The following is a 14,246-nucleotide window of genomic DNA, read 5'->3' as shown; positions in this document are numbered from 1 at the left end:
CTCCTGTCAAAAAGGAGGCACTAGGGACGCGCTAGTGTCCCTAGCGCCTCCTCTTCCCCGTTTTTACCGCATCACCTAATTTAAATACAGAATCGCGCGCACCGGTGAAGGGCCGGTGCACGCGCCGGGAGAGCGGGCGTTCGTCTGCTCTCCCGCGGACTTTACTGTATCAGCCCATATGTAAGTAGACAGTAAATCCAAACAGAACATTAAATGGGAAAAGTACAGTAGTGAAATGGAATATAAACTTGCAGTTTTCTTATTTTAAATCAAAAAATGCAAAAATTACACTAGATATGACCTGTTAGCTAAGGCAACCAACACACTTATATGGATAGTTAAAAAAAAAAAAAAAAAAAAAAGGAACGCTAATAGAGAAAGGTTGGGGGGGAAAATAGTGAAATACACAACTTTCAGAAATTGTCTTTACCCTTGAGTACTTTAAAAGGGAAGGGGGGATAATAGATCCACCCCAATGTCCTTGCTTCCGTTTGAAGAATCCCGTTTAAAGGGATTCTTTAAACGGGATTCTTCAAACAGAAGCAAGGACGGACATTGGGACATTTCAAAGCTAAGTGAAATCCAGTTATTTGTCTGACGGTTTAACAAATAAGTAAGAAGTGTGGTATCACACGAAGATATAACATGGATATAAGTTAAAATAAAAGGCAAAATATAACAAAAAGAATATAGGTAATCTGTTGCCTACCTCTTGAAATTTTTAAATACACATTTTCAATAAAAGAAAGGGAGGACGGAGGGTGAGATAGTGATTAAAAAAAGGAAGGCACCGAGGGGGGGTTGAAGACTAGAACAGGGGGCAAAAAAGGAAGGCACCGAGGGGGGTTGAGGACTAGAACAGGGGGTAAATCAGACTCTGAGGTCCAAAAGTGGTCTCGTTACAACAGTTTCCTGCTGTATGAGATGGGAACATTCAATGCTTTCCTGGAGCTGCTGAACATGGAGATTGAGTAAGAATGGTTTTTTGGGAATTGTTTGGGAGTAGGTTGAGATGAAAATAAATAAATGTATAAATAAATTAAAAGTGAAGAGAAACATTATAATTATTGTTTATGAAAACATTGCTAGGGCTGGGAGCAAATTTACCTTAGTCCTAGTCAATCTGCTTGAATCCTTGCTTCTGAACAGTAACTGTCCACCAAACATATGAAACCATCCTCTTCCCCCTTAAAAAATTTTGGGTGTGCCAATTGCACATTAATTTTGAGTGAGGCAACAGAGTATACCTAAAAAAATTATACACACCAGGTGGGTTTTTGGGAGTGTTATTAGGCATACACTTGTGGGAGATCTCTTTTTGACTAGCAGTCATCTTAGTCAATGGCACCTTAGTTGTTGTGCCTGTTGCATGAGTTACATGCCATTGACTTGTTAAAGGATGAGTCAGCCTGTAGCTTGCTAATCACCCATATGTGAGGACTACCATCCTGCTTGTCCTGGGATAAAGCAGAGTTGCTTACCTGTAACAGGTATTATCCCAGGACAGCAGGATGTAGTTCTCACAAAACCCACCCTCCACCCTGCGGAGTTGGGTCCGAAACGTTTTTTTATTATTTTATTCTTTCGCTCGCGCTCATTGCTACAAACGAGACTGAAGGAGACCCCTGTGGCTGCAGGGATCATGGCATGCTGGGCATACTCAGTGGGCTCAGTGTGCCAGTCAAAGGTTTCTGGAAACTTTGACAGAAGTTTTCTGTGATAGGGCTCCATCGATGATGTCACCCATATGTGATGACTACATCCTGCTGTCCTGGGATAACACCTGTTACAGGTAAGCAACTCTGCTTTATCAAATGGATGTTTGGGCCACATAAGAGGCTTTTTTTTTGGCTCTGAAGTTTTTTGAGAGCGGGTTTGACAATATCCTGTCCATTACAGAAGTAGCTTGGGTACATCCCGTAGGTCTGGAATGGTCTGGCTGAATGAAGAGGAACGAGAAATTTACTCTTGCCTAATAATTTCCTTTTGAGTCCAGCCAGATCAGTCCAGAACCTGCCCTATACTGCCAAACTTGATTGTCCGCTATTGTATATTTCAGGAAAGTTTTTGGAGGGAGTCCAGCTTGTTCAGTGGTAAGTTCTGTTCTTGGTCTGTTGTTATGGAGTATCCGTATGCAGTTCTTGTTGTTATGGCTATACTCTCTTGGAAGTCCCTTGATGGGACAGTGGGAGATTTATTTTGGTTTGCTTGTTACAGGATACCGGCAGGGTGAAATCAGCATGGGAGCCTACAAAGCTGTTAGTCTGTCTCCATCTGCTGGTCAGTGAGCATAATCTGTACATCTGGACTAGTCTGATTGGGCTCAATGAAAGAAAATTATTAGGCAAGTGTAAATTTCTCCTTTAGGCATCAGTAAAGTTGTGTGTCTCTGGGGCAGATCAGTTATTAATTGAAATGAGTATCCATTATGAATGCTGCGTTCTATATTTTATTGGGCATGATGTAGTAAATTCTGTACATTTCACTTGTTCATTTTTTCAAAGTTGATTTTCATGTTTACTTTTGCAGTGTAACCAACTGTTACAACTGCAATCTGTACCAATATTACTGAAAAATATTTTACCCAGAATATGACAGTATTTTGGAGGATGTACCCTTGGCCTCTTTAGCCTTTCTTGCTATTTGTTCACACTGAACTGAAACTGTCATTACTTTAAATAGTAATCGGACACAAAAGACTCTATATTCCTTTGCCATTCCCCTGAGCCACTCAATCTACTAGTCATTAAGGTATTACAACTTTAGTTTACCATCTCATATTCAAAGCGTGACTTAAACTGTGTTTGACAAAGCATGACTCAAGTGTGATTCGAACATGAAGAGCTGAAGGTTGATTTTGAGAATGACACTGATATGTTGATGTTTTGAGGTCAATGGATTGTGCTGCTCTTGATAGCATTTCAGGAGTACTGCAAGATCCTATCAGTAATTGAAAGACCAAGCCTTGTTTGGAATACTCTCTACTTTGTTGCATATATCTCTTTATCATAGGGGTGTTTGGAGAGTGCAAATCAGACTCTGAGGTCCTAAAGTGGTCTCGTTACAACAGTTTCCTGCTGTATGAGATGGGAACATTCAATGCTTTCCTGGAGCTGCTGAACATGGAGATTGAGTAAGAATGGTTTTGTGGGAATTGTTGTTTGGGAGTAGGTTGAGATGAAAATAAATAAATGAATAAATAAATTAAAAGTGAAGAGAAACATTGTAATCATTGTTTATGAAAGCATTGCTAGGTCTGGGAACAATTTACCTTAGTCCTAGTCAATCTCCTTGAATCCTTGCTTCTGAACAGTAACTGTCCACCAAACTAACACATGCCTGTCTTCTTTCTTCCTGACTACAGCAATAACCAGGCCTGTAGCAGTGCCCTTAGGAAGCCGGCCATCTCTTTGGCAGACAGCACTGACCTCAGGTAACCTGCATTTTGTCTGACATGTTTTTCCTCTTTCACATCACCCAGAAAAGGTTTGAAATATTTCCTTGACACCATTAAGTCTCCTTTTTTGTAGAGGTTTACTTCATTCAGGAGGAGAAATAATTGAACTTTTCCTTAGCCAGTCCCATCATTATAGAGCTAATTAAACTAAGGTATTGATATGCTGACCATTATCAGAAACTTGTGCAAGCACTCTTCCTAATTTTGCAAGAGTCCCTTGTGCAGTCACTGTTTCATACTAGATATGTTTACAAGACCCTACAGTAGAGACCACTATAAAGTTGCAGATTTCTACAGATGTCCACAGTGAATGAAATTTACTTCATTTTCCCTTTTTGTACCTTGAAAGCCTGTCCTTTTGTCAGTGGCATAGCCAGAAATTATTTTTGGGGTGGGGGGGGGCCCAAGGTTTACATGGGTGGGCAGTCTAGGCCTTACTGTTTGTACTCTTATCAATAAATAATGGATTTCTAAGTAGTTTCATCATGAGTGATGTTTTAAAATATTTAATTCTATTGTTTCAAGTACTTACCAGCATTAAAAATACCTTATTAATGTATATTTTATATTTATTGCAGTTATACATGCACATCATGTAAAAAGTAACAAGTTTAACAAACATCAGATCCAATTATGTAATAAAACAAATATACATGTATTCTTTTATGAATTCTTTCAAAAAATGCAGAGAATATCATAACTACAATAAAACAGCAATAATCATAATAATCATCAAAAGAACTTAAGATTTGCAACAGGTGCAGAACAGAACTAGGACATGCAAAAAATATATATTCAAATGCTGGTCCCACCTCAGTGATAGCAAAACAAACACACTCCAATGCCAAACATTTGTGAAATAAGACAAATCTCTACATAAAAAGCAAACAAAAAAACCCAAAACCCACCAAGACCCTTCCCATGCTATACCATAATAGCAGTAACTCTCAGGACTCAAACAGCAGCAATCGTATCTAAAAAAAAAAAAAAAAGGCAGCAAAGACAAATATTACATCAAGCCCTAGAACACTAATACAGTATGTAGTAGGCATACAGAACAAGCCAAATTGCTACAAATCCCTACTGAGAAACCACACACTAGCCAAAATACTGCCCTTCTGTCACACATGTGCAGCACAGACAGAGCCTTTCCTAATACAGAAACGCGTCAATTGAGAACCTTTCTTCTGCAGAGGAGCCCAGACAGTCACAGACTGATGCCCCAGTGGTCAACGAGGATGACCCCAGGGTGGTACATTTGTTCCGATGAGAGGAGCTGGCCCCTTTGATTTCTGCAGTTCTGGAGGAACTGGGCATTGAGGCCCCCCAAGACAAAGAGGCCTTGGGTGCTTTGGATCTAGTGATGTTGGGCCTCAGGGGTCTGACTAAGGCTTTTCCTTTTCACATGTCAGTTAGCGCCCTGCTCTTCAGAGAGTGGGATACTCCAGATACCGGACTGAAGGTGAGCAGGGCCATCGACAAGTTTCCTGAGGATGCGCTTGACCTTCTCAGGATTCCGAAGGTAGATGCTGCCATGTCCACAATTACCAAGAAGACGACCATTCCTGTGATAGATGCTGCATCGCTTAAGGATCTTCAGGATAGAAAGCTGGAAGTTCACCTCAAGAAAATTTTTGAGGTCTCCACCCTTGGGGCTCAGGCCACTATGTGCAGCAGTTTTATGCTACGAGCAGGCCTTCACTGGGTTCAGCAACTCCAAATGGATAAGTCCATGTCTGATGCGGAGGCTCTCCAGGCGGAGCGGCTGGAGGCCATGGTCGCCTACAGTGCCAGTGCATTATATGACCTGTTAAGGACCTCGATGAGAACCGTGATTTCTGCTGTTTCCGCTTGCAGGCTCCTCTAGTTGAGGAATTGGGTGGCGGAATTTTCCTCCAAGGTGCAGCTGGGTTCTTTGCCCTTTAAGGGGAAATTGCTGTTTGGTAAGGAGTTGGAGGACATGATCAAATCCTTGGGGGAGAATAAAGTTCACAGATTGCCCGAGGACAAGCTGAAAGAGAGATCTGCTCTTCCCCTACAGTCGCGATTTCGGGAAAATCGTAGGTTTCGAGCATCCAGGTCTTCAGGTTCTTCTTCCAGACAACCGTCGAGCAGGCAGCAGTCATGGGGTCACCTTTTTTGAGGCCTCTGGCCAGGCAGGGACAGCTCCACCCAGGGCATGGGCGGAGCAAAGTCTTCCCAATGAGGCGAGGCCGGTCCATTCCTTGGTTCCGCTAATAGGGAGCCGGCTGGCTCTTTTTTACGAGGAGTGGGCCAAGATAACCTCCGACCAGTGGGTCTTGGATGTGATAAGTCAAGGCTATGCTTTAGAGTTTGCTCGTCCTCTCAGGGACCGTTTTCTCATCTCCCTATGCTCTTACCAGCGAAAGGAATTAGCTGTGTGAGCCACTGTCCGTCGCCTCAGAGAGTTGGGGGCCATTGTGCCGGTGCCTCCTGCAGAAGGAAGAACAGGCAGATATTCCATCTACTTCATAGTGCAGAAGAAGGAAGGCACCTTCCGGCCCATCCTCGATTTGAAGAAGGTGAACAGAGCGCTTCGGGTGCCTCGATTTCGCATGGAGACCTTGTGGTCAGTAATTGCAGCAGTCCACAAGGGGGAGTACCTAGCCTCCCTGGATTTGACAGAGGCTTATCTGCACATTGGAATCTTTGGTGGTTGGGCCAAATTCTTCCGGTTCTGGGAATATTTCCAGTTCTGCACCCTGCTTTCAGCCTTGTGATGGCACCCAGGACCTTTACCAAGGTGATGATAGTGGGTGGTGACTGCCCTTCGGAAGGAGGGGGTTCTGGTGCACCCTTACCTGGATGACTGGCTGATTCGGGTGCAGTTGGAGTCCCTCTGTCGGGAGGTGCTAGATTGGGTCCTTTGCCTCCTGCGCTCCCTGGGGTGGATAGTCGACTTGGCCAAGAGCCACCTGGTTCCTGCCCAGACCCTGGAGTTTTTGGGAGCCCTCTTCGACACAAGGTTGGGTAAAGCTTTCCTCACGAAGAGCGGATTCTCAAATTACAAGCTCAGATTCATTCCCTCTTATCCATGCACATTCCCAGGGTCTGGGATTACCTGCAAGTTTTTTGGTCGATGGCTTCCACCCTGGAGTTGGTCCCATGGGCCTTTGCTCATATGAGGCCTCTTCAATCAGCCTTACTTTCCCGCTGGGATCCGCTCTCCGAGCAGTTTCAGCTACTGCCTCCGCTTACGGAATTTGCGCATTCTGGCTTCTCCTGGTGGCTCAACCTGGACAAGCTTCACCGAGGAGTAGACCTGGAAGTAACCACAGATGCCAGCCTCTCCGGTTCGGGTGCAGTCTGTCAGAACAGATCAGTTCTGTGATGGAGTCTTTGTGGTCTGTCAACCGGTTAGAGACCAGAGCCGAGCGCCTGGCTCTACAGGCCCTCCTTCCCCTGGGAGGGGGAGGTCAGTAAGGACCCTGTTGGATATATGCAACAGTCGTGGCTTACATAAATCACCAGGGAGGCACCAAAAGACGAGCTGTAGCTCTGGAGGCCTGGGAATTGATCAGCTAGATGGAACTGCATCTGGAGAGGATAACGGCTTCTCATATTGCAGGCTCGGACAAAGTTCAAGTGGACTTTCTCGGCCAGCATCAGCTGGATCCTGGCAAGCGGGAGTTGTCGGAGGAAGCTTTTCACCTTGTATGCAGCAGGTGGAACCAGCCCTGCATGGACTTGATGGCGACTTTTTGCAATGCCAAGGCCCTGAGGTTCTTCAGTCATCGTTGGGAGATGGGGGCAGAAGGGGTGGATGCTCTGGTCCTCCCATGGCTATCTGACGTCCTTTTGTGTGTGTTTCCACCATGGCCCATAATTGGCAAAGTGTTGCGATGGGTAGAGGCCCCCCTAGGGGACATAATCCTCGTGGCACCGGAATGGCCAAGGCGGCCATGGTTCACGGACCTGGTCAACCTAGCGGTGGAAGGCCCCTTATGGTTTCTGCTCCTGCCAAATCTCCTCCATCAAGGTCCTGTTTGTTTGGAAAGGGCAGATTGCTTTTGTCTAGCAGCCTGGCTTTTGAGAGAGGGCACCTAAGGAATAAGGGTTATTCGGATGCGGTATTCGCTACTCTCTTGCAGTCCAAAAAAACCTCTACGTCTCTGGCATATGTAAGGGTATGGGGTGTTTTTGGGTCTTGATGTGTGGACCATGAAATAGACCCCCATCTGTGCCTGATGTCTTAGCCTATTTGCAAGATGGTCTGGTTAAAGGTTTATCCTTTAATTCCTTGAGGGTTTAGGTAGCAGCTCTGGGTTGTCTTAGGGGTAGAGTGCGCGGAGTTCACTTGTCGGGACATCCAGACGTTGTGCATTTCCTTCAGGGGGGGGCGAAGCATTTACGTCCTCCCGTCCGGAATCTGTGTACTTATTGGAGTCTCAATCTGGTTTTGAGGGCCATGTGTACATCACCGTTTGAGTCTTTATGCATCTTCATCAGCTGGGAAAGTGGTTTTTCTGGTCACTATTTCCTCAGCTTGGAGGGTGTCGGAGCTTCAGGCCTTATCCTGTAAGGAGCCCTTCTTGAGGATCACTGTTTCTGGAGTATCCTTGAGAACGGTTCCCTCCTTTCTGCCTAAGGTGGTATCCTCTTTTCATTTGAATCAGTCCATGGAGCTCCCTTCCTTTCCGACTTCAGATTCTTCCACTCCTCAGTCTAGAGATTTGCGGCGCTTGTACGTGAAGCAGGCTCTTTTGCGCTACTTGGAGGTTACCAACAGTTTCCGCCTGTCAGATCGTCTTTTTGTGCTGTGGAGTGGCCTCAGGAGAGGGCATAAAGCTTCTAGGGGGCAACAAAACAGGATTAGCAGCCAAATGTCCAAAATTGGATTTCTTTATTGCAAGGTAACACGAGTGTGTGAAAAGTGCCCAACTCTGGCCGAGTTTCGCCCTCTTACAGTGGGGCTACGTCAGGGGCTCAACGCAAATCGTGTATTGATCAAAGAATCCAAGTCTTAAAAAAGACTGTACATTTTGTAGTTATTGGATTGGCTTGAAAAAACTTATGGCAGCGATATCTCTGTTTTTTTCATATACTCATCAACACAAGGGTAATGGATGTACCGGTATGCTTTAAATTTATGGCGGCAGACATAAACGGCATAGCTTTCCCTTGTTCACTCGAAACAAGGCAAACAGACATGTTTTTCAAACTACAAAAAAAGAAATTTAATTTGATTTTAAGAGAATTATTTTACTGTTAATGTAACTAAATTATATATTCTAATATTTCTCTTTAATTTTTAAGAGAAAATGGAATCATTTCATGAGCTTGAGAGGTATTAAGCGACATGGGTATATAGGGAAATATCTCATGTTTTACCACTAATCTGAGTCATAAAAGCCAAAGAAACTTAGAGGCCAGTGTTGTGACAGGCCCCAGACACTCTTACAGCAAGCAAGAGAGACTTTTATCTAGGTGAGCTTTAAAACTGCACTGTCTCAGTGGAAAATGAAGAACTTTTGTCCTGTTACACTGAAGGACCCCTTATCAGATCTGCCTGTCTGCATGTTCCTGTGACAATAGGAGCAAAGCAGTCAGAGAGGGAACGGCTTAAAAAGTATCGGGGATGAGCCAAGGCAAGCAAAGGTAAGAAAAACCTTCAGCCTAATAGGGGGAGCAGTCAGAGACAGAGAAAAACACTGACACTGGCAGACAGCTTGACAAACAGACGTGCAGTTCCCCCCCCCCCCAAAGAAATGGTGAGGGGGAAGAAGGAAGAAGACCTGCAATATGGCAGGACCCCCCTGAAGTAATGAGGGGGGGAAAGACCTGCAATGTGGCAAAAGACCCACCACACACCACGAGGTTATGCATCTTCATCAGCTGGGAAGTATAAGATGGGCAGGCGGGGGGGGGGGGGGCGCAAAGAAGGGAGAGGGAGCAAAGGACCCCCTGGAGAAAAGAGAGAGGATGAAGTGAAGGACCCCCCCCCCGAAGGAGGAAAAAGGAAGGCACAAAGGGGCAGATGCAATACAGTGCGCTCAGCCGAGCGCACTGTTTAACCCGCTGTCGGACACTGGTTAAATAGGCGCTAATCCACCCCCTAATGCAATAGGGGGATTAGCGCCTATTTAACGCATGTCAGACACGGAGTGAATGAGTTAGCGCTCATCACATGCAAATGTATGTGAATGAGGCTATTACTCATTCATTCCAAAGCAAAAAAATAAATGTGTGTCTCAGACGTACAGTTATCGCTCAGCTATTAACGCCTGCCTGGAGCAGACGTTAATAGCTGAGTGCACTGAAAAAAAGTACAGAAAAGCAGAAAAAACTGCTTTTCTGTACTTTTTTAAAAGTGAAAAAAAAAACCTCTGCCAGCTGCTATGAAGACCGACGCCGATGTGCTTGGCATTGGTTTTCATAACTAGCCATCTGCAGTAATGAAAACTGATGCCAATAAACTCGGCATCAGTTTTCATAACTGGCAGACCGCCGGTAACTACGGGGTCGCTTTAGCAAGGAGGCGCTAAAGTCGCGCTAGCAACCTAGCACCTCCTTGCTAGTGCGACCCCCTAATTTGCATATTGCATGGCGCCTCCCTTGTGGGCGCCATGCGTGCATTAAGAAAGTGGGCACTGAAAAGTTGGCGCCCGCTTTCTACGAATAATATTGCATTGGCCCCAAACCCTGGGAGAAAACCTGGAGAGCAGATCCTGAGAGCGACACTGTAAAAGGTACTGAAACATCCATGAATGCAAAAGGGGAGCCAGAAACTATCGAGAAGGGAGAAGGCTAAGAGTGGCCCAGAGATTGGAGAGATAAGGTGCCTGCTCTGGTGCGGAGAGTGAAACAGAGTTCTGAGACGGTGGGGGACAAGAGCAAGCCCAGACAGCCAGCAAGACCCAGAGCCAGAAGCCTGTCTCCTTCCAGGATCGCCTGCCTGCTCTGCCAGCACCAAGCCCAGGAAGCAAGTCTCTCCTCTGCCTACATTCTCCAGCTCTCCAGCCAGAGCCTGCTTCAGAAGTGAACAGAGGTATTGCCTGAAGTCTGACCAGGGGGTAAATAAGTTAGCCATAAGCATGAATATAATAAGCAGGCTAAGATTTAATCCATGTGTGAAATTGCCTATGATACATAACTTTCTTTGGGGAAAACTGGTGCTTAGTGGCCAGGATGTTAGAGACAGGAATTATTGTTGTTATATCCTGCCAAATCTGATAAATAAAAGTCTATTTCTGAGGAGAATACATGTTGTCCTTTCCTGACTTAGGATCACAAGGGCAGCTGGCAGTGTCTTGTAGCAGGAAGATCCCTGCACCCCTAAACCTGCTTACAGGTAATGTATCGCACCCATCACTGAACACAATCAGAAGGTTGGACTCTGTAGGCTCATACCTGTTGTCAGCCTGAAAAGTATGTGATTATAGGAAAGGGTATTATGATAGACCCTTGAAGACCTTGCTGCAGGGCCATGGTCCTGTGTTTCATGCCTTCTTTGTATTGTCTTTTCCAGGGTTCTGCTAAGTGTCATGTACTTAATGGTTGAAAACATTCGACTTGAGTGGGAGAATGATCAGCCTGCAAGGAGAAGCAACCGAGAGACTTTCAGAACAGAACTGAGTGAGTATCCAAAAAGCAAGGAGAACAGAGTCTAAAGGGCAGCTCATTGGGTGACTATATCTGTAAATTTATTTATTTATTTAACACTTTTTCTATACCGACCTTCATGGTAGAGACCATATCAGGTCGGTTCACATCGAATAGGGGAACTGAACCAAGAACAGTAACCAAAACAAAAGGTTGAACATGAAAAAGCAAAGTTACATTTAACAGGGAAATTAAACTTGGAGGCATAGACTGCTGGAAGGAAGGAAAGGCTAGAGATAGTGGAGAAATTATTAGTATAAACAGAGCAGTCAGGAGGCTCTTATTCTGGGCTTAGGGGTAAAATGGAAATCCATTGCTCCTAAAGGAAGTTCTGTCGACTATTGTGTGTCATGGGTATCTGAGAAGGCTTGGCGGAAAAGCCAGGTCTTAAGTTTTTTCTTGAATGTTGGTAGGCAGGGCTCCATTCTGAGGTCAGCTGGGATGTTGTTCCAGATAGTTGGGCCTGCTGTTGAAAAGGATCGGTCTTTAGTTGAGATGAGGCGTGTGGCTTTTGTAGGTGGGGTCTGTAGGGTTCCTTTATATATTTCTCTAGTCGGTCTGTTGGTGAGGTGGAGATTGAGGGGGAATTCGAGGTCCAGATGCAAGTGATTGTAGATGACTTTGTGGATTAAAGTGAGAGATTTGTGGAGGATTCTGTACTTCACTGGGAGCTATGTAAACTATGTAAACTAACATATGGAGCACAGAGCCTTAGGTGCATGAGAATGTCGATAAAGTAACATGTGCCACACACAGTTTAGCTACAACCCATATCTGTAAAGTAACATGAGGAGCAAAGAGTCTCTGACACCATGCACCATTTTTGGTGACTATAGGCTAGAGATGCTAAGCATTTTTCCCATAGACACAAAATGACCCTCATGGGGAAATATAGGTACAGCTCTGGATAGAATGCTGAGAATGGGTGGACTAGGAGTGAGATTTCTCTTTATTTTCTGGTTTCTTGTGCCCTCCTCACAGGTTTTCTTGTGCACTGTGAAGAACCCTTTGCTCTTTTGCTCTTTTCCATGGTGACAAAGTTCTGCAGTGGGCATGCTCCCCATTTCCCTATGAAGAAGGTCTTGCTTTTGCTCTGGAAGGTGATTATGGTGAGTGAACATTTTCTTTCTCTTTCTTTCCCCATATAAAGTCAAATTAACTCTTGTTTCTTGGAGTTTGTCAATATGAAAACTTGACAAAAGGAAATGAAAAACCCCAGAACTGACTCATCTATTCCTTATGGCCTCGTGAGGGGAGGTCATAGCCTTCCCACCTGAGAACAGGTGGGAAGGCTATGACCAAAGCTCTATCATAGAACTGTCCATAGCCATTTTGGAAAGTCAGGTGCATGATAGGAAAAAAATCCCTTTTTTCCAATTGTTATTGGAAAATATTAATAGGGACTGTGTAAATTTTTACCAGATTCTTCGAGCCATGCCCTTTTAACTTAATTTTCTATGTACAGTAGATATACCATTGCAATAACTTTTAACCATCATATCTATGTAATGTACAACTCACCTAGAGTGAACTTCAGTGTACATTCAACTCTTTCTTTTTTTTAGAACCAGAAACAAAGAAAATGTTGATAGGTAATGACCACGCAATCCATCCAGTTGGGCCAATTGTGCCTGCTTACTGTTTCCTTCTCTTTTCACTGATGTCCCTTTTGTCTGTCCCATGCATGCTGGAACTCTGTCGCTGTTTTAGCTCCTCTGACCTCTGCTGGGAGTTTAGTCTGGGTATCTATGACCCTCTCGGTGAAAAAGCTTTTTCTCACATTTCTTTTGAGTCTCTATCCTTTCACTTTCATATGATGACCCCTTGTCCTTGAGGTTTACCTTCTATGGAAATTCCCTGTACGTGCCTGGATCAGTCCAGACTCCTGGGTTTATTCCTTTGGGAACCATTCTCTGTTCGGTTGAGATGGACCAGCTGAGGTCCAAATTGTTCCGTAGGGTGTAAATCTGGTGGTCCAGATCCCTCCCCTCACGAGGCCGGTCTTGCGGCTTTCAGCCCTTTTTTCTTCTTCAGGGGTTTCTCTCCTTATTGCTTAGTGGCTGAGTCCAGCTCCTTTCAGCCCTAGGAGAGGAACTTGCCTGCTATTTTTTGTTAAAGTTTGGAAAAAACAAAACAAAAACATGATTTTCATGCCGGTTCGTTTGATTTTTCTTTTTTGTTGTTTTCTGTTTTCATCGGCAAGGTTGGCGGTTCGGCTTGCCGCACGTGTAGGGCAGTTCCGGCGCATCTTGGTTGGGCCGGCCTCTGTTCTGGCTGCATTTCAGGAGGGAAGGGCCCTCCCTCCTCCCGGGAGTCTCTAAACGGCGGCACTTTAATAAGCGCGCAGCTGCTGCGGTCGGGCCGATTTTAAATGCCCGTGTTGACTCCAGGTCTACTAGCTCCCTCGTGGCGGGAAGGGTGGCCATTTTGGCGCCGGATTCACGCGCGCCACCATTTTTGGAGGGAGAGGGGGATCTCCCTCCGAGGCTCCCCCCGGTTCATCCAGGCCCCCTTGAGGGGCAGGGGCTCTCCGGAGGTGCTGGTCAGCCAGCCCTTTGCCTCAGGGCCTGGGGGAGACCAGGTCCCGATTTTACCTCCAGGTTTGCGCCCCCTTCTTTCCTGACTTTATTCTCCTGCTCCAACAGGCCTATCTGGTGCAGCAGGAAGGTTTAGGGTGCCCACAGTTGCCCCTGGCACCTCTGGGTCTGTGCCTGCAGCCTCCAGGGGCTGTCAGGGTCCGCGTGGTCACATGACTCAGGGGGTCCTGCTTTTGCCCAGTCCTGGGGGGAGGCGGCGGGGGGCTTAGAGGTCCCGGTCCCTCTGGCAGGGGCAGCGACAGTGTCGACAGCACAGGATATGGGATCCCCGGACTTGGATCAGGGAGATGACACGGGGACACCTTTGGTGGCAGAGGGTGATGACCCCAAGATTCTCCGTTTGTTCCAGAGGGAGGAGTTGGACCCCCTGCTTCCTCAAGTTCTTGAGGAGCTTGGTTTGAAAGCTCCTCAGGAGGTTCCGGAGATGGATGGGGCAGACCCTGTCCTAGATAGCCTTAGGGCTCCTCCTTCTGCCTTTCCTTATCATAGGTCAGTGCAGCAGTTGGTAGAACGTGAGTGGGATTCCCAGACTCAGGCTTTAGGGTGGGTAGAGCGATGTCGAAATTCTT

General features: G+C 45.7%; 1 protein-coding gene across 6 annotated transcripts in view; it reads left to right on the top strand.

Moving 5' to 3' along the window:
- STRIP2 (striatin interacting protein 2) overlaps positions 1 to 14,246 on the top strand; it is a 216,229-nt gene that overhangs the window by 51,283 nt on the left and 150,700 nt on the right. For 4 of the 6 annotated variants that reach the window (XM_029615800.1, XM_029615797.1, XM_029615799.1 and 1 more), the window contains 4 exons: positions 3,013 to 3,133; positions 3,365 to 3,433; positions 10,947 to 11,053; positions 12,062 to 12,189. In XM_029615800.1, the coding sequence (XP_029471660.1) occupies positions 3,013 to 3,133; positions 3,365 to 3,433; positions 10,947 to 11,053; positions 12,062 to 12,189 (425 nt within the window). The remainder of the gene's footprint in view (positions 1 to 3,012; positions 3,134 to 3,364; positions 3,434 to 10,946; positions 11,054 to 12,061; positions 12,190 to 14,246) is intronic. The other 2 variants (XM_029615803.1, XM_029615802.1) reach the window with 1 other exon arrangement.

Source organism: Rhinatrema bivittatum, chromosome 9 (assembly GCF_901001135.1).
Source record: "Rhinatrema bivittatum chromosome 9, aRhiBiv1.1, whole genome shotgun sequence".
Lineage (NCBI taxonomy): Eukaryota > Metazoa > Chordata > Amphibia > Gymnophiona > Rhinatrematidae > Rhinatrema > Rhinatrema bivittatum.
Note: the sequence above shows the minus strand (reverse complement) of the source record. Positions and strands in the feature narration are given on the sequence as shown.